This window comes from Atheta coriaria, unplaced genomic scaffold (assembly GCF_025399875.1).
Source record: "Atheta coriaria isolate IRGN ID8LTWV9N9 unplaced genomic scaffold, Caltech_Dcor_3.1 hic_scaffold_5_pilon, whole genome shotgun sequence".
NCBI classification, from domain to species: Eukaryota; Metazoa; Arthropoda; class Insecta; order Coleoptera; family Staphylinidae; genus Dalotia; species Dalotia coriaria.
The window spans coordinates 1,200,256-1,225,110 of record NW_027045447.1 but is presented as its reverse complement, the minus strand read 5'-3'; the positions used below and the strand labels follow the sequence as shown (position 1 = coordinate 1,225,110).

General features: G+C 38.1%; 6 protein-coding genes across 8 annotated transcripts; 2 read left to right on the top strand and 4 right to left on the bottom strand.

Moving 5' to 3' along the window:
- Positions 1-55: 55 nt before the first annotated feature.
- On the bottom strand, positions 56-5,172 carry LOC135791608 (connectin-like). 2 transcript variants are annotated; one of them, XM_065302048.1, is made up of 3 exons: positions 4,879-5,172; positions 779-1,800; positions 56-715 (listed from the first exon to the last, which is right to left on the bottom strand). In XM_065302048.1, the coding sequence occupies exons 2-3, from the start codon at positions 1,398-1,400 to the stop codon at positions 300-302; spliced, it is 1,038 nt and encodes a 345-aa protein (XP_065158120.1). In that variant the 5' UTR covers positions 1,401-1,800; positions 4,879-5,172; the 3' UTR covers positions 56-299. The 2 variants fall into 2 exon arrangements, with proteins under 2 accessions (XP_065158120.1, XP_065158121.1); XM_065302049.1 differs by lacking the exon at positions 4,879-5,172 and adding an exon at positions 2,761-2,905.
- Positions 5,173-6,009: 837 nt separating this feature from the next.
- On the bottom strand, positions 6,010-6,815 carry Polr1D (RNA polymerases I and III subunit AC2 l(2)37Cg). The gene is made up of 3 exons (XM_065302442.1): positions 6,677-6,815; positions 6,515-6,615; positions 6,010-6,462 (listed from the first exon to the last, which is right to left on the bottom strand). Exons 1-3 carry the CDS (start codon positions 6,689-6,691, stop codon positions 6,258-6,260), a joined length of 321 nt encoding a protein of 106 aa, XP_065158514.1. The 5' UTR covers positions 6,692-6,815; the 3' UTR covers positions 6,010-6,257.
- A 607-nt stretch (positions 6,816-7,422) lies between these two features.
- On the top strand, positions 7,423-20,539 carry LOC135792961 (echinoderm microtubule-associated protein-like 2). The gene is given in 16 exon segments (XM_065303788.1): positions 7,423-7,868; positions 13,027-13,227; positions 15,087-15,616; positions 16,408-16,663; positions 16,720-16,995; positions 17,128-17,199; positions 17,869-18,174; positions 18,259-18,538; positions 18,601-18,865; positions 18,868-18,995; positions 19,050-19,307; positions 19,371-19,622; positions 19,693-19,719; positions 19,776-19,863; positions 19,926-20,152; positions 20,208-20,539. Coding segments are annotated over 14 exon segments (2,625 nt in total). The 5' UTR covers positions 7,423-7,868; positions 13,027-13,227; positions 15,087-15,552; the 3' UTR covers positions 20,334-20,539.
- Positions 20,536-21,474, bottom strand: LOC135792966 (DREAM core complex component lin-52). 2 transcript variants are annotated; one of them, XM_065303792.1, is made up of 4 exons: positions 21,362-21,474; positions 21,049-21,159; positions 20,832-20,933; positions 20,536-20,768 (listed from the first exon to the last, which is right to left on the bottom strand). In XM_065303792.1, exons 1-4 carry the CDS (start codon positions 21,429-21,431, stop codon positions 20,623-20,625), a joined length of 429 nt encoding a protein of 142 aa, XP_065159864.1. In that variant the 5' UTR covers positions 21,432-21,474; the 3' UTR covers positions 20,536-20,622. The 2 variants fall into 2 exon arrangements, with proteins under 2 accessions (XP_065159864.1, XP_065159865.1); XM_065303793.1 differs by having other exon boundaries at positions 20,832-20,927.
- Positions 21,475-21,476: 2 nt separating this feature from the next.
- On the top strand, positions 21,477-24,023 carry Tip60 (Histone acetyltransferase Tip60). Its single transcript, XM_065303789.1, has 7 exons — positions 21,477-21,618; positions 21,725-21,782; positions 21,838-21,909; positions 21,971-22,903; positions 22,956-23,118; positions 23,177-23,389; positions 23,893-24,023. Exons 1-7 carry the CDS (start codon positions 21,568-21,570, stop codon positions 23,894-23,896), a joined length of 1,494 nt encoding a protein of 497 aa, XP_065159861.1. The 5' UTR covers positions 21,477-21,567; the 3' UTR covers positions 23,897-24,023.
- Aven (Apoptosis and caspase activation inhibitor) lies at positions 23,449-24,798 on the bottom strand. Its single transcript, XM_065303791.1, has 3 exons — positions 24,520-24,798; positions 24,076-24,463; positions 23,449-23,785 (listed from the first exon to the last, which is right to left on the bottom strand). The coding sequence occupies exons 1-3, from the start codon at positions 24,549-24,551 to the stop codon at positions 23,507-23,509; spliced, it is 699 nt and encodes a 232-aa protein (XP_065159863.1). The 5' UTR covers positions 24,552-24,798; the 3' UTR covers positions 23,449-23,506.
- Positions 24,799-24,855: the final 57 nt, after the last annotated feature.

Here is a 24,855-nt window from a genome sequence, read left to right as displayed (position 1 = left end):
ACGCGCACTTGTGTCGCGTGTTGCATTCACGTAAAGAAATAAATATCATTCACAATTAAACAACCAGATGACTTTTTTGCTTTATTCGGTAAGATGAAACAAGTAATTTACAAAAAAAATACTGCTAGTACGTGGTTATAAGCGTCGCGTTTGGTTTAGAATAAAGTACAAAAACCCACTGCCATTTATTGATTAATTAACGTCCTAGGTCATGTTGGTGCATACATACAATATTCTAGCTTCTGGGTCTGGGAAATTTATATTATCTGTACAAGGTCATCTGCAATTCATGACACTTTTTAAATCCAATTACAAACCGCACACGCGATCACTGCGATGAGATACAAATCTGGTCGAGGAATCCCTATTGAATTAACACTATCCTTTGGCACGTTCATAATCTGACGCAATTCTTCCGAGGCGAGCTCGTCCTGCGTACAAGGCAGTTCGTTGAGCGGTATTTGCAGAAGTCGGCTGGTATCGGACGGTCCTTGCAGCTCGTCGTAGTACTCGTATTCGTATTCTACATCATCGGAATCACTGCCTTTTGCTGATGGTAACATCGTGGTTACTTTGACAGAGTCCTCCTGCTCCGTTTCGTTTCGGGCAAAACGGCACAGCATGGATTCGAGTTCCCCTCGTATTGAATTACTCTCAGTTTGATTATGAAGACGATGTATCCACGCCAGGCGGCAGTCACACGTGAATTGATTAACTAAACAAACAAGATCACATTTTAAGCAACCGTATCGGGAAACAAAAAAAAAACAAAATTTACCATCGACTAGAAAATAGCTTGTCGTGTTGATCAAATTATGCAGAATGGGACGCATTGTTTCGTATGTTAAAGTGTCCAAAAAGTTGGTCTTTAGATCCAGATAGAACAAATTTGGCACACCTTCAAAAACCCTTGATGGTAGACTGGTAATTTTATTGTGCGACAATATCAGTTTTCGTAAATTTCCAAGTCCCGTGAAAGCTTTCTCGGTAATAAGTTGTATATTATTAGATTCTAACAAAAGATCTTCTAACATTGGTGTCTCAGAAAAAGTATAATCTCCTAGCATTGATACACTGTTAAAACCTAAATCCAGTTTTCGCAGATTTGCTAAACCTAGGAAAGTGTCCTTGGTGAGCACCGAAATGTCATTCCCAGAGAGTTCCAACTCCGCCAAGTTGTGCAAGTGCTCAAAAGCACCGTCATGAATAATACTCATATTGTTCCTTGTGATGAACAACGTGTGCAATGCCGGCACGTCGACGAACACGCCCCTACGCAACTCACGCACTCGATTCTCATCGAGATTCACCTCGGTAAGGTTGGGCAAGTGGGCAAAGGCATTCGCCGCGATGGAAGCAATTTGATTGCGGTCCAGCTTGACAAGTGTCAGTGCTGACATGTTCGCGAAAGTATGCGAGGGTATGTCATCAATCGTGGCGTGGCTTATTTCGAACTTCTGTAACTCCCCAGGTGGGTCAACACACGTTGCGGAAGGAATGTCAGGTTACCGCGTGGTTTCACCATCATTCGCAACGATTTCACATGTGGCTGGTTGTGGAGTAACTTCCAGTAGTTGTAGTCTTGTGTTAGATTACCACCGACAATCCAACATTCTATCTTGACCACTTTGGGATCACCTCCTTGATCACAGAAACAGTGAATTTGTTCGTCAGTCTCTTTAGTTTGGCAGATATCGGTACTTGGGATAATGTTACTGTTGTCTGCTTCTTGTTTCGCAGGTGCTTTCGAGATGCACACTGCTAGGATAAGTACGGTAAGTAGTTTCATGATTGAAAAATCTGTAAAACAAAACATTTTCGTTAAATCAACGTTCAGCGGTTTACATTTCCCCACGCATATTTGCAATATCAACAAGCGGCAGCTGTGGCATTGCGCGAAAAGCTAATATATGCACCGCTAGATAAACAAGGAATGAATATCGAAGGGGTTAAAGAAAATTAGAAGAAGGGTTATCGCGGCGACGAGCGTTATTAACGACTCAACGTCGCGACGTGCTCGGCGCGCCTGCGTTTGTCTTATGACGAATTAAATGAATATTCATGCGCCAGTTTATAATAGCGCATAATTATTCGGTATCGTTTAGGTAAACATTCTTTGCTACAACCCTCGAGCCTTCGAAGAGATCGGACGCATTGTTACCCACTGCGGGTAACCGGCGCGCTTACCTTTCTCTGATTTGAATAATTTTCAGCAACTGTGTATTGCCGCCGTCTTGGAATTAATGCATGTTTAACTTGTACATAAACATTGCTTCAAATTGTGCTCGGTAATTGGAATGGCAATGTTTTAAATGTTAAATTAACAATATACCTTGGCCCGGCGAGTGCGCATGCGCGGATAATTTCTAAGCCGTTTCAGGACATTTAATATATTCAGCGGGAACAAAACGTGCGAAACATCAGTTGGACACGTATGTGATATGTAAATGTTTACATTTGTTGTATTGTTTGTTTGTTCACGTTTGTGTTGACGAGCGGAAACCGGGCGGAAAACGAAGCGTGCGCTTGTCTGTCAAGACAGGAAGCTCTGCATTCGTTAGAAGACGCTGGGCGTGATGTTTTTAATATTGTTAGTTTAAGCAAGCGCGATAAATATAGCAACAAATCAATGCCAAAGGCTTTGAAAATTAACACTGTTCTACTTTGTGTTAAGTTTTGCGTGATTTGCAAGTGAAAACAATTGACAACGTCTTGGATAGACAAGCAGTATGTATGAAGTGAAACTTGAGATATCCGTACATTTATTTTAAGTTGAACGTTTGTGGTACGCTTGCAATAACGGCGAATAATGGGTTTATTTCGGCTCGGGCACGCTCGCAACGATGATGTATTACTGCAACCAGGAAGAAGTTTCTTTGCCGACTTGGACTGAAAGCCCCACCGGAATCGCACTAAATACGACCATAAATATCACAACAAATACAGTCCACACTATTGAATTGTTTACTTTTATTAAAGTATTAGCTGTTGCCCGCGACTTCGTTCCGGCAGTATTTAATCAAAATGTAATTCGTTTTTACTCTCTTGTTCTAACATACTCGTAAAGAGTCATAAGTTTTAAAAGTTTTGTTAAATATTTTTTTTAATATTCTGATCTCTTTGCCTACTTTTAATTATTTTTACTTGTAAGTTGTGATATTGTGATATGCATTCGTGTCCAAATTGCGTGCTCGAGTTTATCCAACGTGTAAACGCATTTAATCATAGGCTGTTGCCGCCAACAAACTAATTCGAACCGTGTTGTGTGATTTTTTTTCCGGGAACCAAACAAAGTTTTTCCGTGCGACTAATTTGTATACAATTATATAGCGCGAGTTGATAACGCACGTTGGCGATCAAACGAACAAGTTGGGCGTGAATGCGCTCTGTTCGTGTTTTATGCGCCACTCGATCACATCATCATCATCGCTTTTAATTTACACTAATATATTCCCGGGTGTAATTCATGCGACACTGGCTTTCATTTTAGTCATAATGTTATAAACAAAACATTTGCGCACCAGTGTTGTTTTTGTTAGTGCGCTGGTGCGTAATTAAAATTCAGTCAATATTCGTCAGTGATTATAAATCATGTTTATTAAAACAGGGCGCATGAAAACGAAACTTTGCATGAACGCACCAACGCTTGCATAAACACTGTAACACATTTTACGCTCGTTTCAGGGTCGACGGTCCTAATGCTACACATTGATGAACGGCGATTAAGAATGTGAATTGCTCACATTCTTAAAATAACGCACTTAGTGCTGTATTCTGTTTAATTGCTTTCCACGCGAAGAACGCGGCTGCTTTGGGCAATCAAACACTTTGCTGATGTGCGAACAACAATCAACAATAAACACACACAAATCAATTTTCTTTGAGTTATTTTTAAGCACTACTTCCGTAGAAAATCTTTATCTTTCTGTGAACGTTCTATTTCTGTATTTCGCAAAGTTTAACTTTAAAAATTACATTTGACTTTTATTACAAGAGTTTACGTGTGTTTACGCTTGTATAAACAATTGCGTGGTTTGTAGTTGGTGCCGTTTGATTATAATATATTATGCCGACGAACTTTCGCAGTGTGGGCCGAATAAAACGGCCAAAAACCTCATAAACTATACTGTCGGGTCAGGTTTACCTGATGTGCGCCATTAGTAAAGTAATTGCGTAAAAAATTAGCTCAATTTCAACTATTCCAGCTCGTTGTATTAAATTTTAAATAATTTCAACTACAAACATTGATTTTATAGAATTTTGCTGATGAATTTACTGAATATATTAACATTTAAAAAGAAATTTATTAATATCGAACACGAAACGTAGGTTTATTCACGCAAATATAAACAATCGCTTTTAAAAAAGCGCGTAGGTGACGCATTCTGGCGTTTATTACCGATCGAAACCGCGTCTCTTGTAACACATTTCACTGACCGACCAAGCCGCAGGTTGTATTTTTAGTTTTTCGCGTGGAACGAGAAGGAAATTAAACTACACGCATATGACATCAGACACAATTATAACCGGTGGGAATGCATAGAATAATCACAATGCACGAATAAATATGCATACCGACACTAAACTTTTTGCAGATATGTCTCATGACATACGTCCGTTGAGCGGTTATTGTTGATTACTCATTGGAAGCATGTACTAATAATTAAAAATAGTTTCAGAGTCGCAATGACTAATTTAAGCTACAATTGTTTACGTTACAGACTTTGAAATGAAATATATAAAAACGTCATTGAACTCCCAGAAACTTCAAGTAAACTTTCAGTTAGTAGATAAAATTTTGATGAAGTCTAAATGATGTGAACTTGACTTGGTACAAGATAACTTTATCTAATATTACTTAATTATTTAGTCACTCACCCAGTTTTAAATGTAATAAGATGTAAATTGAAGAGTTTTCAACGGTTTTAAGAGATATTTGTCACACAAATTTGACTAAACCTATGCTAATTAATAAATCTATTCACGCGCGTGCAGTGAGAGTAATTAATTACCGGTGTGTGCGACCTGCAACCAAAACGAATGGCTCACGAACGAAAGTATTTGGTAAACGCGCGCGGACAGCGATGCTGCGAGGATGTAAATGCGAACTGTGCTAGCCGTGGACGTACCCACCGCAGCACATCCAACTGTTGGTGTTGGTTTTGTAATGAACGTTGCCGCGGCATGTGCGGCGCGACCACGCTGATGGTGATGGTGATGTGGGTGCCGCAGACTCGCAGACCCATACTGATCACGTCCGACGTTATACGAGATGCAATATCTCTCGATGTCTTCAATTTCTTTCTGGCGGTGCGCTGTTTCGACTGCATTTTGCATCATTCCTTTCATAACTGCATTGCCTCAGTTTTTGGGTAAAATGGTACCCGGTTTTAGAAAAATTTCAATGCTTTTGGTAAGTTTTATACATTTTCTTTTAACTTTTACACGTAATTACTGCCTAAATTGCAGGAGAGAGTTTTTCTGACATTGTGTATTTTATTTTCTAGAAAATCAATAAATTTTTGAGTATTTTTAGATACTACACATGTCACCGTCGGTATTTCAATGTTTAATACTCCCTCATGCGAATTGTTTCTGGTGTTTCCGCAAACACACTTCACTCATAACATTTCGCGCCTCATTTAATTTTCGAAAATTGCATTTTATTTCATCTTATTTCATTTCTTTTGATTCTCGGCTGAATGGTATTTGTCGGCGAGTGAGCGGCTTTAGAAGGGATGAATGCTATCGCCATAGCAACGATTGCCTTTCTTCAATAAATCTCATCCAATTTGGCTTTTATTTCGTTTATTTTTGTAAAAGAATTTATTTACGGGCGTAAATAAGATCATACCCGCAGCGACCAATAAACTGTGGTATAGGACATTATTTTTGCGAAATTTTTCATTTTTTGCTGATAGAAATATTAATTTAAGCAAATCACTTTGCTGATGATCAAAATAATTACACTATTAGAATATTATGGATCAAAATGAAATAATACTTAAATAAGGAAGTAAACAGTTTTATTATACATTGCATAATAAAGAAAATTCATAATTACACTTATATTAAACATATTTTTCACCTATTCTGAATATTTTTGAACTGTTAATTCGTCATTTATAATAATTAACTAATAGTTTTAACAAAATGCCAAATAACATACTTAAACCCTTATGCTATGAAAGTTCAGTATATAAATGACTGAACATATAAACACTGCTTGTATTTATAGCTATCGAGTAAGGAAGCAGTTATGTATCGACTGGATGTGTCTCTACGTATTGTTTATACTCAGTGTCAAATATTTCCAGTGTATAATCACACACTTTAGACAAATCTTGTAAACCCTTCTTCAATGCTTCAATTGCTGGCTTTCCCTCTCTCATTTGAATTCTGAAGTGCATCTTTGCTTCTGCGGGATGAGGAACTGTATATCCACAAAATTCAACATCAGGACTACAATATAAATATTTAGATCCACTGTCAATTTACAAATGTTTACACTTACTATGATGATATAATAAATCTTAAACCATTTCCTAAGGTATGGCCTTCATTATCAAACACAAAAGTTGTCGCAGACTCTGAACCACCATCCTTGTCAGCAAGCTAAAGTATATATTAATGTATATTAGTGTATTTTGATAAAAAAAAATTAAGGGGATTATACCTGTGAGACTAACATGATAATTTGTTATAGTTAAATTTGATTAGTTTGTTTATATGTTTGATTTGAATATCTACAGTCCAACCACGTGAAGAAATTACGGTTACAAATGAAACGGTGTAATATGTGTTGCCTATACTCGAAATGGTACACATGGTACTACATGATGGCACATGGTATAAATAAAAAAGCAGTTTTTCGTAAAAATAACCAAAAATATCATTATTTTAATTTATCAGATTAAATATTAATATGTATTACTTTTTAATCTGCTTATTTACAACTTAAAACAATATAAATGAATAGAATAATATAAAACATAATTTCAAACATTTTCAAATTTAATGGTAAGTCAAGGGAAATGGTACACCGTGCAATCACAAGCTAACTACCAAAACCAGACTCCTGCAAATGTTTGTAAATATTATCGTCCTGCTTAGCAAACCAGTTTGTAAAACAAATGCATGCGAATGAAATTACTTTTCCCATTCAAGAATTTGCACCAACTCAGCACACAGCACGCCGAGTCCAGGTAAAAATATCTTAGGGCATTTGTGACTTAACCAACTTAACTCAGTAATACCTAAGCCCAAGTCATATCCAAACTGGTGTGAGGTAAGAGGCATTCCCGCTGAACCTACCTGTACCGGCACTCGCGTTCGTAATCGCCTGCAAGCAGCCACCTCCTCTCTACCTCACCACCTCACCTTGTGCGCGTTTTATAATTTACTCAGCAGGTTGTGCGCCGCGGAGCTCAGCACAAACGTTAACGTTCGTGTCGCGCAGTTCACCGCTGATACCCGCTAGCGGCACACCGCGTGCATCGTGCATTTTTGTCGCGAATCAAATCTTATCAACCATTTTGTCTGTATGTATTCACAACATATTCGCGGGTGAATATATTCTATAATACCTCATGGTGTAGACAAATAAACTAAAACACAAATCCATGACTCGAGTGCTTTTGTTTGGATGTTCTGTGCTAATTTAAACAAAAAATAGTTTGCGTTTTGTTCGTGTGCTGCTTGGCCACTGTTTACACAAACAAGTGTTCGTCCTCGTGCATCCTGCATCACCTTCGGTCGGCTCGTCAACGCAGGGAATAAATGACGCGAGTGATAAATGCGAAGCGTTGAGCCAGAAGTGCAATTGAAGCGTCGAAACGAACCTCGCGTTCCAACTATTTATTAAATAGGTAAGCAGCCAGCGTGTCAATATTGATTTTGCGCCTTATAAAAACATATTGATTTTTGCGCCGATAAGTGCTAAGTGCGCGGGGCGATTGTTTTTGACTCTCATCGTTTGTTTGATTTGCAATGCCCGAGTGCGATTGTGTGTTAGCAGCGTTTACGCAATATTGTTTACTTTTATTTCGCCGTGTTCTGCCGAGTTCGGATTTTTTAACTTTCTTTTCGTTGCAGGCAGTTACATAAAAACAAACTGCACGCTATGCGAATTTTTAACATACCGAGTGTGAATTTGATAATGTGATGTCATCTGCAAACAGGTTTTCAAAAATGTCGCTATTTTTATTACTTTCATATGATGTCATCCCGCTTTGCGTCTTTCGATTCACTTGAGATGCATTTTAATAAACCGGCTGCTACAGCTCATGCGCAGTAGCTTATCATTTAATATCCGTGTGGAAAAGTTCCGCATGAATTGTGTTTCGTCGTTTTTAATTTTCCGCTTGTGTGATTTGCTCCTTTTGTATCAATATTTAATGTCAAGTGCAAATGTGCAAATACTCGTACGTGTATAAAGTATATAAACTGTACGATGCACTCTTCACTTCCTCTGAAATGAGAAATGGCGGCATGCAAACAGAGTTTTCCGGTATTTTATTATTTATTCAGGTGTTCTGGCGCTTAGTTTGCTCCATGACAACTGCTGATTATATTCTGCGCACTAAATATAATTGAAAAAGCGAATTGAATATAAAGTTTATAACAATAGCACAATGCAAATATAAATTACTTTAAATTGCTACACGTTTTTATAGTGTAATCCGTTCGCACATAATATCATTTACAATTTTATAATTAAATGCAACAGAATGCACTTGAATTATTATGTAGAAAGCTGGAATAATAGATTTTCTCTTTGGCATCTGCTAGGCAACCAAACAAACACAAGTTGTGCTGCGCATGCGCAATGTTAGATTGAGTAAGGACTGTTGTAATTATTCGCGCAGCGTACGTGATTGGGTGCTTGCAATCGCGTTCAAGTCCATATAATACCAATAAATGCATATGATTGCCATACATGGGATAAAAATAAACGCGAAGGTAAAATGAGAAGCCGTGCGAGCGCCGCGACTACGCGCCGAGAGAATGTTGTAAGTAAGTGTACATTCGGAGCAACATTTATTCGTGGAATTCGCGCTACAGTCGCCGGCGCTCGCCAGCTTTCGAATTCAATGTCACGACGTCGAGGCGTGGAAAGGCAAGATGTGATTTTCATGAAAATATGCCAGCCTCCCAACCAGAAGCCAGCATAAACACCAACCAATAACAGTAAACTGATAATTTATTGCATACCTGGTTGCCTATGTTTAAATTTACACCCAACCAAACTTACGAACGAACGTTTGAAACGAAAATATTACTGAATTGTGCATGCGAGGAAGCCGAACTGGAAAGTAGAGTGGCTGGGAACGAGGAGCGGATGTTGTTAAACGGTTCCTTTTGTTTATTATTAGCCGAGGATGTGCGCCGCTGAGAGGGTTTAATGAGATGGAGCAAGAAACAATGTCGGAGCGGATGCAAACGGCTCCGACACTCGAGACACATACACACACACACATAGACACACCATCAATGCGTTCTCATCTCGGTTTCCTAGTTGAATATTTAACGATTCCCATCGGACAGTTACGTGCCAAAGACAAGAAACTGTGCTAAACGCGCCTGAGAAAACAGCACACGTCGAGCTAAAATCATAAACTTATAATTACACGAATTGTAATAACACCAGAAGAATAAAATAATAGAAAATACAGTATTTTAAGTGTTGAACGATTAGGCATTGCCTTTTTTGCTCTCTGCGTAGGTTTTGAAGCATAAACAAGAAATTACACGTATTGTTCAATAGGACTTGTAATATGAGTTGAATTTTGCGATCTGATGAAGATAAATGACTTTCGCAGCCTTCGCTGCGCAATTAGTTTTTCTACCTTTTCGGTGCGGATTATTCTATCAGCTCGTAACGACCGGCAATAACTACGGTAATAACTCGTAATTGAATTCCAAGCGACGGCTAATCAGACATTTAACGCAAGCGTTTGTGTTTTGTTTTTTGTTGCAGGAATTTAAGTGCATTAAAAGGGCAAGTGTGAGGCGCGATATACTTATTAAAGATAATGATTTACTCGCATTTTCAATGGCATCCTCATGGCTATAAAGCCAAGTCACTGAGTGTAGTGCACTTCTTTGTGTGACCACCATAAAAAGACAGGTGCGACATATTATCTGTTTGTGTGTGGCGTCTGGCTTTTTGTTCGTTATCGTTCTAGCATAACGCGGGCGCGTTTGCTTACCTGATGGCGGAAATATTTCCTTTTCGTTACGCACATACAGAGCGATAAAAAATCAAAATACAAAAACATTAAATTTAGTATGTAATTTAATAAGTGCACATTAAGTTGCCTAGTTTTTTTGTTAAGTGAAAACTACTAAAATGGCTGAAAATAGTTAAAAATAACAAAAATGACTTTGGAAATTAGTTGTTTTGTTGTAATACTCTGTATATTGATAAAAAATAGCTGGTGGTGAGTTCACACGAAGAAGACATCCGGTCTGCCATATGTCTACCTACCAAACGTATGTTACACCTTTCACCGAAACTGTTAAAATCTAATAACGTATAAAACAATTCGCCATTGAACAAAACAACAGTTGAAACGTTATTTCTCCGTAATTTTAAATAATGATAAGCGAAACGCATTCAAATATAAGTGTTATGCATTATTATTATCTTTAGAAATCAATAATATTTATCTATTGATATTTGTGTACTGATTTAATCTGAAAAGAAATCAAATTTAATAAAATTTTATTTTTCACTAAAAATAATAAAACTTCGTTCCGGTAGTGTTTAATAAAAATATAATTCGATTTTACTCTCTTGTTCTAGACATAGTATCTGTCAATTCTATCAATAAGATTCGTAATTTTATTTTAAAGAAATTAATTAGGCATATAAAGAATTGCTACTAGTGCACATCAGCGCGCCATCTCGAATTCAACTATTTAACTATTACTATGATTGAATCAATGCCAACTTTTATCCTATAGAAAAAAGCTGTTTTTATGGTTTTCCGGGCAATTATTTGAAGTTTTCTCGCCGTAAAAACCATCTTTGGACTTTAACGAACATTAAAAAAAAGAATTGGCCAAATTGGTCCAGGCGGTGTTGAGTTATGCGCGTACCAACATATGTTTCGATTGATTTTAATATTATAGATATTTGTATACTGATTTTATCTAAAAGGAAATAAAATTTAATAAAATTCCGGTTGATATTGAAAATGTGGAAGTTATACATATGTTATTTTATAGATTAATCAAATTAAACTTTAATAATCCCTAAATTTGATTGATTTTAATTGCGCACCAAATGTGTCCTCGTTGTCAATGTCTTGTGTGATGTTAATGGCATTCTTTGTCCGCCGCTGGCGCTAAACGCAACACAGCAAAACTAATTTTGAAATTTCACTTATGCGCGCATGTACTAATTACTTGGACATATGTTCGGCGTCACGGCTTGCGCTCACTCGTAAATTACCAGCGTCATTTTGTCGCCTCGTAGAGCCATCACACATTGCAAGTATTTGTCTGTGTGTTTACTTCGATCAAAGTTAGGCTCGCGCAGTGGATGGCGTGAGTCATGTCCGAACAATGCCAATTATGGTATTAAAAGGTTGTTCAGTTCAAATCTGGTCTCGTTCGCCATTTTGGTATTTCGATACCCAAATGCTATTTGACAAATTCAAGGAATTACGGGATGTATATCATTGTCATCAAACAAATATCTTATCAAATAGATAGCCTGTTAATAAATAAAATTAATTGAATTCCAAGTTTATTGAGCTCCTTATTAGAAATCGATTGATTTAAAGCCGAACAATGGCGTGGATTTTATTGCAAGTCTGTTTTGAGCGCATTGGGAACGATGTCAAATCTGGAAAATATTTTATCTTGACCCAAATATCACATTCCAATCATCCGATCAGTGTTTTACAATAAAAATTCGCGGCGTGAATAAATCGTGAGATATGTAATTCGATAATTCAACGAATTTATTACCAAGATTTTAATCATTTTTAATAATTTTATTGTTCTAGCGGATTAATTTCGTCGTTTTAGAATTTTCCAGTTTGGGATTTGATAATTACGTTGATTCGGGACCAATTTCGAAAGTGATTTGTATCAAACCCGAGGCAATCAACTTTCTTTCTTGATTATATCAAATCCACACCAGAAATATCACATTCAGACTCGTAATAGACGCAGAACCAATTTGCTAATGGCGTGAATATGTGTAATCTGTATAATTATTGCTTGCTAACATGTCAATTTGTCTTTCAACTCTAATAAATCAATTAAATTATTTATTGGGTGTCGTAATCAATCATTTATGCATGTAACCGATATCGGATTTATTTGTTATGCGCGCGTCGGCCATCTTTAAACGGCGCATTTCTGATTTTCTTCTTGCGGCACGCCGCAGTGCTTGGCTTTTATAGCTAAAGATTTGCTTTTTGCCAGAGGTATGCAGCCGGCGTTCGACTTCCTTCGACCGACTATCATACAGTTCATTGCCTTCATTAGGCGCATTACTGGTGTTGGTGCGCTTCTCGCGCCTCGCATTTATGCATACCTAACAGTTTCTTCGAGCCAGGTTCTTGCCAAGGAGCCTAGATAAACTGTCATACGGCTGAGATTCAAAACATCGCATAATTTATTGCATACTTACTTATATTTACATTTTACATCAGTGAGGAATTTGCTTTTTTTTGGAAAAATCTTGAATTTTGAATTTAATACCGGTATTTCGGTATTTTTTAAATTAAAATATCGGTATACCGGTATTTTTTAATTTTATTTTATGTATTTTAATATTATTACTTCGTTTTTCTGAATAGTTCAATTGAAATATCGGTATACCGGTATATCGGTATTTAAAAATACAAATACCGGTTTTTTTTAATTAAAAAATCGTGTTTAAGTTGTTAAAACGCAAGATAACAAGTCATTGTTCCAATATTATTAACAATTTCTTATTTCTATGACACTTATCATAGTAAACATGTAGTGTTTAATTACAAACTGGTTTTCTATTTGTTTTCGCAGTTATCGTTCAATGCCGGATTGGAAAACCTCGCATGATTGAAAAATAAATATCGAACAAATGCGCATCGCAGCCTGAGAAGAAGGAGGAGAGGAGGACTTCGGCATCGACGCGTGGTGGTTCAATAGACGTCCTCAAGGTGACGTCGTCAACGAGCGCGATGCGGCTGAACGGCGACTCCATCGAGGAATCGAACGGCAACGGTAAGGATCCACTTTGTGTTTGTTTACCTTTCGCATTACGTGAAGATGTTTTCACTCGGTGGCAAATACCGCTAAGCACCAGCGACTACCAGATATATCAATATTAAGCGTATTGAGTGTTTTGTTGACATTCGTACAAGATTTAAGTGCGTAGCAACTACAAACTATCAATTATAGCAAGATTTTCAATCGATTCACGAATAGAAATTGCTTACATTGTGATAAAATTAAATTTTCATTGTATAATTATTCACTTCACATACAATAACAAATGATTCCCGGAGAAAGTTTAATTTGATCAGTGCTCACGTGAAGAAAGCGCAAGTTTACCTAAACGCGCATGAAAATCCAACTTCCGAGCGGAAGAATAAAAAACACAACAACCGCTAGTTACAAAAGCAATAAAAACTAAGAAGTTTCGTGCTCGACGGCCATTATAAGTTTAGAAAAGTGTGTAAATAGTTTTCGTGTTCACCTCAAACCTCGTCGATTTACCCACTTGATGCAAAGTGACAATTTGACGATCCATTAAAGTCTGCCTAACGAGCTGAAGGACACGAAACGAATGACAGGATGTAATAAGGTGTGTGCATGGTGCACCATGATTCAATTGTTTAATATTAATGATTCTGTAGATACGCATCCAGAATGATAATGAGTTGCGACTTGCAACTGAGAAATTGTTTTGTTATGCACAGAGTTATTGCTGGTGCTACCTTGAGGCCGTATGATATCACCGACGAATTAGTGTTGCATAATAACAACAAAATGCAAACAATTGATTTCATATTCAAGTCACGTACGGATATGAAATTTCGAGATTTTAACTGCGCCATTTTTGTTTTTTCTTTGTGAAATTGGGTAAATAAATAATTGATTTGTTGATATGTCTGGCAAACGGATTTACGCTTGAGTGGTGGCGATGACCTTCCCATTGTCGATTGTCAATTGTAACAATAACGTGCAACGTCAACGAATTAACTTCAATTATCAGCTGGATGCAGCGTAATTTAATTTGAGAGAATTTTGTTTCAATTTTATTGCCCACGCTGGTTTTTACTCTGTTTGGCTGCCATTTCGATTTAGAATCAAGCGCAACGCGTCGCGGGTGGTCCGAAATTTGCGCTACCATTTCTTTCGACGCTTTCTACTCGATTTACGTCGTGTTTTACATTTTTACGTTCATGACCGCCGAAAATCTAAATGCGAATTTCGAAATGTGGCGTCGTGTTACGTTCTTCTCAGCTGTACGACGCCGAACAGGAAGTTTCCATTATTCCGCCGTTTACTTTCTTTTCCTTATAAGCACCATCATCGTAATCAATGATTTCAATTTAAGGTGTAATTTCACTTCGATTTACTCGTTCAATGTTGAGGATAATATTACCGTACGCAACCCAGCATACATGTCGTTACCTTGGAAACGTATTGCCTAAACATAGCTGAGTGTATTGACGTGTGTATTCGGTTGCATATGGTAGATTTATGTTTGATGTACTGGAATAATAGCCAATGCAGTAAATATTAATCTGATCGATAGTGCGCCATTACTCGAATCATAATAACGCCGGAAATTGAAAATCGCTTACACACGACGGCGCTCACCTTTTCGCGATTGCTTTTTGTTTAAGTACGAACCGCAAAACGTGGCTAATTTATTGCGCACGCAAACTTCCCAGCGTGTTGAACATTGATAACACACATTGCGTGCCAAGTCCGCAAGGGCCTTATATGCGCACTCAAATTAATTAAAACTTTCAATTTTCACCGACCTTGAAACACTTTAAACTTGAAACACACAACGGAAAAACATCAAATGCAAAGCCGAGATTATCGCTGAAAATTATGATTACATGTAGGTACTCGAACGAGAGTGAAACTCGGCGTGGCGTAAAGTGAAGAGCATCCACACTCCGGTGGGCGGCACGTCGGTGTATATCGATTAGGAGCGTCGGCGTCGCGACGCTCCACGTTGCCGTCGCCGACCGGCGCGTCATTCAGTGCCGCTGAAAACATCGTTCACAACAAACATGAATTTCACCCTGGCGTGCACGCACCATCATCATATTCGAGTGCTAAATCAACGAAAATGTGTCTAAAATATACAAATTTCTAGTGCAAATCGTCCGCCAAGAGTTCAAAGCCAAGCGAAACCAGTGCAAAAATTACAGTGATAAATATTAAATTAAATGTTGAATAAAAAAAATTGTTCAGTTGAATAGTGTTTAAAGTGTTCACCAAAAAAATAGTCAATAAATTAGGTTACGTTTAACTCAATGATACACTCACTAATGAGATACGCCCGTTTCGGTGTGTTGAGCAACAATGACCGAAATCAATGCGGACGCATCGAAATCTAATTTGGAAATGACCACGACGATAGCGTGGAGTAAGTTTACAACTACATTTTATATTCGTGTGCGTATATAGTCTATAGTTGCGTTGGCCTTGCATCGCTATAGTTTTTAATTAATTACTTCTAAACTATTTGTGATATTTTTACAATTCTTTCAGTAATTTATTCATAATTAAATTCTGCATCCATAGAAATAAAGATTTTTAAAATATCATTACTGGTTTAAAAGTTATACGCAATTAAAATTTGATTATGTAAAATTATATGAAATTTTATGTCATCTGAAAGCAACTGGATTATATACAGTAAAGTTGTGTGTGATAATGATGAAAACAGCGCAATGATTTGATTTTTTTATTCATTAATTCGTATGTTGTCCGCGCACTGAATTTTAACGCTGAATCCGGTGACCTTTTGATAGCGCGTCGGGCTGGCACACAATTTGATCGTCGTTTAGCGCTAAATCGCTAAATGTTGTCCTCCAGCGCGGCGCAATGTGCACCAGCTCCTCCTAAACTGCGAATTAATTTTCCGTCCCGCTGCCCACGGTGGTCGCATATTGTGATTAAGTGAATACACAAGCGGCGCGATAATTGCGCGTTGTTTTCATTGGGTTTTTGTTAAACACGCGCGCAAAACAAAAAACTCGACACAATGAGTTTGTACAAAACCGCCATACAGAATATGCGACTCGTTAACGCCTACAGTAAGGTTAAGTTACTATCATTACATGATTCTTTTAATTTGTTATCTAGTTGCGCGCAACTCTGTTATCTCGTTATAGTAATTGCCAGAGCTGGATTAACACAAAACTTTATTTTTAGATGAAATGTTGGAAGCTGAAAGCCATGGAGTTGCCGGCCGCGTTTCCGATTTGGAGCGTAGGGTCCTGGAGCAAGGCGATGAACTTGTGTGTCTTAAAGCTACACTAGCGGAAGCTCTGCGCAGGATAACGATCCTGGAAGGCGCCAAATTTGGTAGCTCCAATCAGTTGAATCATGTGCCTTCGTCAGCTCCGTCCACGCCGGCGCGCAATGGTCCCAAAGATCCACGCATGCGCAATAACTACAGCACACCTAAGTAAATAATATAAAATAATAAATTTTAAATATTAATTTAATTATTTTGTGATATAGAAATAATATTTTGGATAATCGACGAAGTTTCGGTTCGGCTTTGCCGCAACGCCGTGCAACTCATTACCAATCCACCGGATCCCTCCACAGTGACAGTCAAAGCTCTAGTAGCGTGTCGCCGATTCCGTCCCCATCGCCCAGAGCCACGCCTCAGCCGCTTTCGAGGCGCCCTCCGGTGAGCAGCAGCCCACAAAGCAGTCTCAATCCGGCCAGCCTGCACAAACGATGGAGCTCCACTGGAGATTTCAATCAGAGTATAAGTAGTCCACAATCAAAGTGAGTAATTACCACAACAAAGCATGCAGGTTGTTGTTTTGAAGTGAATCTGTGTTTAGTTTTAATTGACGAGTATGTGTGCATGTCCGTTCCTAATCAGTTGTTTTTTGTTTTGTTTTGTTCCTCTTTTAGATTCTCAACCAAATCATTTTTAAATCTTTACACAAAGCCAAACGCAAGCATTGCGCCGAATATTCGACACGGGTACGTTTTTTTTTTATTTTTGAAATTTTATTTTCACCATTTTAATCTAAGTTTGTGTCATGCACATTTATCACCACGCGCTGTAGTAAAATTAGTCGGGTAACATTGTTGGGATATTAGTTTATTGTACAAAGCGACACTAAACACACGAAACATTGTCGCGGTAATTAGTATTCGCGTGCACCTGCCTCGGCGTCGCGTCCACTACCAAATGAAACTGCGGCAAGTGAACGGGCCGGAATTTACGATTATGTTAGGGGCAGAGCGTAACTTCCAACTTGCTAAAGGTAGTGCAAAGTTTTGGTGTCTAGTTTGCGTTTACTTAATGTGCGTTACCGCATTTTGAGCCTTGTGTCGGACGCTCCGATTCGTTAATGCTCGCCAGACCGCAACTTAACTTGAGCCAACGTCAGAGGTCTATTCGTATCGTCTGAGTCAGTTGCGCGCGATACTTTAGGCAAACACAATCATCCAATCACAAAAAATACGCAATACACGTCAACAAGTCAACAAAATGGCCAACAGGTGACTTTACACTTACTCTCACACTGTTTAACGTTGTTAACTTCAAGTAGCATGTTTACGTTTTATTTTTAACAACACATTAACACATTACACTGTGATGTAACAAGTTTAATTGTTTTTTAATATCATTTGCGTTGTTTTTAGAACAAAAGAAACCCTTTACAATATGGACGACCAAACGGTCAAGATGTACCTGCGTGGACGTCCGGTGATTATGCATGTGCCAAGTTCCATGTCCGACAGCTACGAATTAACCAAAGTCAACGTTGCGCCGCAGCAGAAACTGAAACTCGATTGGGTGTACGGATATCGGGGTCGTGATTGCCGATCAAATCTGTATATTCTGCCCACAAGTGAGATGGTGTACTTTGTCGCAGCTGCGGTGGTGTTGTACAACGTCGAGGAGCAATGTCAGAGACATTATCTGGGGCATACGGACGATGTGAAATGGTAAGCTGAAATGTTTGATGACTTAAGTTTATCTGCACGCATAAATCCTGCATTTGCATTCATGTGAAAACTTCCTGCCTGCAGTTTGGCCATTCATCCGAATAAAATATTAGTGGCGAGTGGACAATGTGCTGGTCATGATAAGCGTGACGCTCGGCCGCACGTTCGCATCTGGAACTCGGTGTCGTTGCAAACGCAGGCGGTGGTCGGCATGAACGACTTCGCCGTTTCGGTGTGCTGCATCTCGTTCAGCAAGGCCGACGGCGGTGCCTGCCTTGTCGCGGTCGACGACTCGCCGGATCATGTTATCTCCGTGTGGGACTGGCAGAAGGGCGAGAATGGTACGAAAATCACCGAAACGAAGGTAATCTACACCTTGGAATTTCGATTTGCTTTCAATAACTCAACTCCAACCTCCTTTTATAGTGTTCGGTTGATACCATCTTGGCGGCCGAGTTCCACCCGTTGGATCGCAACTGCATTGTGACCTGCGGTAAATCGCATGTTGCATTCTGGACGTTGGACGCTGGCGGAATGCTGTATAAGCGTATGGGTATCTTTGAAACGCGCGACAAGCCGAAGTACATCCTTTCTGTGGGTTTCCTACAAACGGGGGACATTATCACTGGGGACTCGAATGGTAACCTGGCTATTTGGGGCCGTGGGACCAATACTATCCTTCGGATTGTCAAAGGGTGCATAATGGAGGGGTGTTTACGATTTGTGTCACACGTGATGGTAGTGTGATCACAGGTGGAGGCAAGGATGCTCGTGTTGTTAAGTTGGATTCGAATTTATCAAGAAGTCGTGAGGAAGTTCAAGTATAGCTCTTTGAAATGTTTTATGCTAAAATTACTAAAATCTTCTTATTACAGGTTGAAGGACATTTTGGTGGGGTACGTTTTCTGTCAGAAGGACGTGGCTCACAACTACTGTTAGGTACAACAAGGAATTGCATTTTGGTTGGCACAGTGGACATGGGTTTCCAACCGATTGTCCTTGGTCACACCGATGAACTATGGGCGCTGGCTGCCCACCCAACTGTGCCACAATTCGCCACTGCGGGTCAAGATAAACTCTTACAGATGTGGGATTCTATGTCACACAGTATTCTCTGGAGTAAAGATATTGGAGTGCGTTTTTTCTTCTTCTTTTTGGCTAAAACATGTAAATTATTTAATATGTTTTATCTGTAGGAACAAGCGCAGTGTGTTACATTTTCATCGGATGGTGCGCTCGTCATAGTTGGATGTTTACAAGGACAATGGTTGGTGTTTGACACGCAGACGCGTGAATTCCTTGGTAAATTTCAAGATGGCAGCGAGCCTATACAAACGATGCAGTTCTCGCCGGAAGGAAGTATGCTCGCAATTGGATCTCGCGATAACAATATTTATGTTTATCAAGTATCGGAAAACTACAGGTTTTCACGAATTGGTAAATGCATGGTAAGTTTATCTCATTTTAAATAAATAACATTTATTAAACTGTAAAACTGTTTACTGCTGCTTTTAAAAGGGATCTAACCACAGAAAGAAAACTAAGGTTTATTTCACATCAAAACCTTCTGGAAATAAAATTAAAATCGAATTATTTTCCAGGGTCATTCTAGTTTTGTGACACATTTGGATTGGGCGGTTGACAATCAAACTCTGCGTAGCAACTCGGGGGATTACGAGATTTTGTACTGTAAGTGAAGTTGTTGGTGCAATTGCAATGTTAACGATGTTTAATTTCGAAACTTGTTTTAGGGAATGCAACGACATGCCGCCAAATCGTCCAGAGCGGTTCACTGCGAGATACTGAATGGGCGACGCACACTTGTACGCTGGCGTTTCAAAGTTTGGGCATTTGGCCGGAGCACGCCGACGGCAGTGACATCAACGCATGTGCACGCAGCTGTGATAAAAGTTTACTGGCAAGCGCCGATGACTACGGCAGAGTGAAATTGTATTCATATCCGGCAATTCAACCAAAAGTAACTAATCATTTCATAATCAGTGTGAGATATATTAATAAAATATTATTTTTAGTCTTTACATCATTCCTATGGTGGCCACAGCAGTCATGTCACAAACGTCGCATTCCTGCATGAAGATTCACGCCTGGTGTCGACTGGCGGCAAGGACACCAGTGTGATGCAATGGATAATCTCGTAGGAGTATTCACAACTCGAGAAAATGTAGGCGAATACGAGTAATCAAGTACATTCCTTGTCCTCTTTATATTTATTTACAATTTACCTTTTTCCTGCGAAACGTTTCGCAGTATATTTATTTATATCCAACGAACATGTTTCACGTTACGTGTTAGTTATTTACGCAAAAGGATGAATTAATTACTAATACAACAAACAATCAATGAATTTGACTTAATATTTAATAGCAAATAGAATAATTAAAGTTTATAAATACATAGATATTTTTCAAATGTATAAAAAATGAGGAGTTAAGCATTTTTTCGGGGATTATCAAAGATTTGCAAACATTTTCCTCTTGTCATCTCCTTTGCTTCCTCAATGCCTAGTTGATAAGCCAAGTCATGCAATTCTTTCACTTTTGCAATCAGGCTGGCCACAGGTATTGCTGATAATTCTAAATACACAAGCATTAATTCAATGTTTGTTTAGAGTATTACATTATTTTGTATGTGCTTACGATTGAGTAAATTTGTATCTTCTGAATCAAATTCTCTGGAATAAGGCAATTTGTTGCTGCTGGTTGCACTGTATGCATTCATGAACTCATTCATACCTGGAACTATACTCATGTTCAAAATATGTTACTCCTAGTTCTAAACTTTGATAACAATTGAATCAAAACTATTGATTTACAATAAAACATTAGTAGAATAGTGATTTTGATCATTTCTTACTTTTTTCCGGCCATAATTGCGGAGATTCCCGATCAATATTTTCCATACTAATTAAAGTTGTGTCCATTTCATCGCCGCTTCCTTCTGGGGACGATTTTGAAGCATTTGAAGCTAAACATTTGCAAAAAATACAAATTATATACTAGAAACTAACCTCAAACTAGTTAAACTGATTAAATATTATGTAGCAAACATAAATAAACCAGCAGTGAAACATATTCTAGTGTTAAAAGGTGCATAGAAACTAAATTGATTGAAATCACGAACCCAATCGGTGTTATTGCGTTGTAATTGTTAAATAAATTTCATTTACCTTCCATCTCAGGAGATTCCGAAGCCATTTTGGTTAGTATTTGAACTGGCAGGTGGCGCTCACACCGCATGTGTGTCAGTATTCAGTGCACATTCTGTTTGTGAGACAGTCAGTGCTGTTGTTGATGTTGTTGTCTCGCGCAAATTTTCACAGAAAGTGAAAATATCTTTCATCTCACCCTGCAGTGAATAACAAAAAACGTGCCAATGAAAGTGGAAATGGAAGAAATTGACGATTCGACAATATGCGATTCGGTCGTAAGTCACAAAACTGTATTATTCATTCGTTTATCACTTTAACCTCCAAACATAAACATTTCACAAAAGCAATATTATTATCCATGTTTTCTTGCTTAAAATATAGAATTCACTCGTCGAAGGATGTCGCCTGCCTGTACATATGAAAGGCACCAACGACTGGCGTAAATATTTATGATTTTTTCTTAAAAATCAAATTTTTATGAATTAAAATTGTAGCTTTGGCTGAACTGATAAGCATCAAGGATAATTTTGATGGGACAAAACTTTATTATGTACATTATGTTGATTGTAAGTGAAATTTTATCATATTTTTAGCTTAATCATTAATAAACCTTGAAAATGTTTTCAGTTAACAAAAGACTCGACGAATGGGTAACTGAAGATTTACTCGACACAAGAAAAGTCCATTTTCCGCGGCGTGACTGCCCAAGCAACACAGGCGTTTCCACACCTAAGAAAGTAATAGGTACCGGCGGCACAGGTGGCCAACAATCCGTCTCACGTCCGTCGAGCCCCGTTTTAGGCGACATCGTAAACGGCAGCGCGTTATTAGACGCCGCATTACAGAAACAAATCAATCGCAAACGCAAAGGCGACTCTATAGAAAGCGAAGATTCACAGGATGCGCCACCACCGCCCAGTTCAGTCCCACGCATCGACAGCCAACACTCGCAGAATTCAAGCCAGCAAAATGCAAGTCAGCATAGTCAGAATCAGAATCAAAACCAGCAACCACCACAGCAAGGACCACGACAATCCGGTTCGATGGTGTCGCATCATGACGATGTAATCACACGAATGAAAAACGTTGATATGATTGAACTGGGTAGACACCGAATTAAACCGTGGTATTTTGCGCCGTATCCGCAAGAAATGTGCGTTGTGGTGCCTTGTATCTACATCTGCGAGTTTTGCTTGAAGTATCGGAAGAGTCGGAAGTGTTTAGAGCGGCACATGGCGAAATGTAACCTGAAACATCCACCGGGCAATGAAATTTATCGAAAAGACGGCATTTCTTTCTTTGAGATCGACGGCAGGAAGAATAAGACCTATGCGCAGAATTTGTGCTTACTGGCTAAGCTGTTTCTTGACCATAAGACATTATATTACGATACGGATCCGTTTTTGTTCTATGTGATGACTGTTTTCGATAATCGGGGTTTTCACATCGTCGGGTATTTTTCGAAAGAGAAAGAATCCACTGAGAATTATAATGTTGCTTGTATTTTAACAATGCCGCCATATCAAAGGAAAGGCTATGGAAAATTACTTATAGAATTTAGTAAGTTTTTGTAACAGGCACAAGTTTATAAAGTAATTATTTTTGATTTTAGGCTATGAATTATCGAAATTTGAAGGAAAAACAGGCTCACCCGAGAAACCGCTCTCAGATTTAGGTTTACTTTCCTATAGAAGTTATTGGGCGCAAACAATTCTTGAGATTCTCGTGTCGATGAAACCAGTCGGCGACAACGAAAAACCACAAATTACTATAAAGTACGTTTAAATATTTTAAAATATGCTTGAATTAATCTTATTAAATTATAAATTTCAGTGAAATATGTGAATTGACAAGCATAAAGAATGAAGACGTGATATCGACGCTACAGAATTTAAACCTAATAAATTATTACAAGGGTCAGTACATAATAACGCTCAATAAGAATATTCTAGAAAGTCACCGGAAAGCAATGGAGACGCGACTGATACGAATCGACCCGAAATGTCTGCACTGGACGCCCAAGGATTGGGGAAAACGAGCGAAATGGTAATAATTAAATTATGTTTAACTAACACCACACAAACAAGGCGCTAAACAAGTTAAGATCTCGTTTGAAAAATAATTTACTCCCACACAGCAATGTCCAGTGGTATAAACACTATCCTATATCATATTGTTCAACCAATCCTCTAATTCTTTCTCTTCCAAGTCCTTCTGTGGTGAAACCGGTGGCGATGCAACAGTATTCTCCTGATCTAACTCGTCCATACGAATTTCCACCTCGTCACAGCTACTGATTATATCTTCCTTTGAAACAACGCCAGTAGGTGCTCCTGGTTTAAAGCAAGCAGTATCATCCAAGCCTGTTTGCTTTGCCAAGTAGTTGTGGTAGACTGAGTTTGCGTCGATGGCTTTTCTATTCATGGCTTGTATTTCGGCATCCTGCGAATAATGTACATACATTAAAACATGTTTACTAACTTTGTGTAATAATATTTTCATTGAAAACTGATTTCTTGATGATTTATTCTATGAATTATCTTTTACAGCTAGATTGGCGTTCTTCTGCTAATCGGGAATTTAAAAAATGTTTAAGATTTATGTCTAACATCTGAATTAATAAAAAAATGAAGTTGTGTGTTGTCTGAGGCAAATATAGGGATATTGTGATAAGTCTAAATGCATGTTGATGTGTTTTTTTTTTGTAATATTAATAATAAGTTTTAACTTACTGTTAACAATGATGGGTCCAGATTCATCCTGTTGTAGAAAGGAATTGTGGCTAAACTTAAACTAATCAGAATCATGTCCAGTTCAAATATCTCTCCAGGGTTGAATTTGTTGTCATGTCTGGGCAGAAATACTTTGTCTTGTTTAAGTTGGAACTGGCTATTGGAGGTAGGTAGTAATGATAGTGTGTTAATATCCATGCTAACAACTTGTGGTGGAGATTCTAAGGTCTCATCAATATTCCTTTCATATTTTTCCCAGTTAGAAGGGAGTTTTGATGCTGCTGGTACTATTGATTTGGATTTGCCCTGTTCAGCACCCTTAGTTGAGCCAGAAGCTTTGGTTTTGTATTGTTTTTGATACTGACTTCCCTTCCTATGTTTCTGAGCGCTGAAAAACACCAAAAGTTATATATTTTTGATGTAAATTATTGGGTAGAGACTTACTTCAGGTTTTTAAATGATGGAATATCGCTCATTATGGTGTTAGTTGAGTGGTTTATGTTGAAACGGGCAAAAGAACAAAAAATTTTGTATATTTTCTGTACAGTTGTGATGTTTGTTAGGTTCTAAATGCAAACATTCGTAGACATATGTTTGACATATTTTCGAATGTTTGGCAACATTTCCATTTAAAAATAATTATTTATTTTTGCTCTTTTTAATTGGGAAAATAAAATAGAAATCTAAATAACACCGATCATTTTCATTTGGTATTATTAAAGAGTTAAATAAGATGCCAATTTGTTTTCAGTTTTGAATTTCATATTTACTTATGCTGTG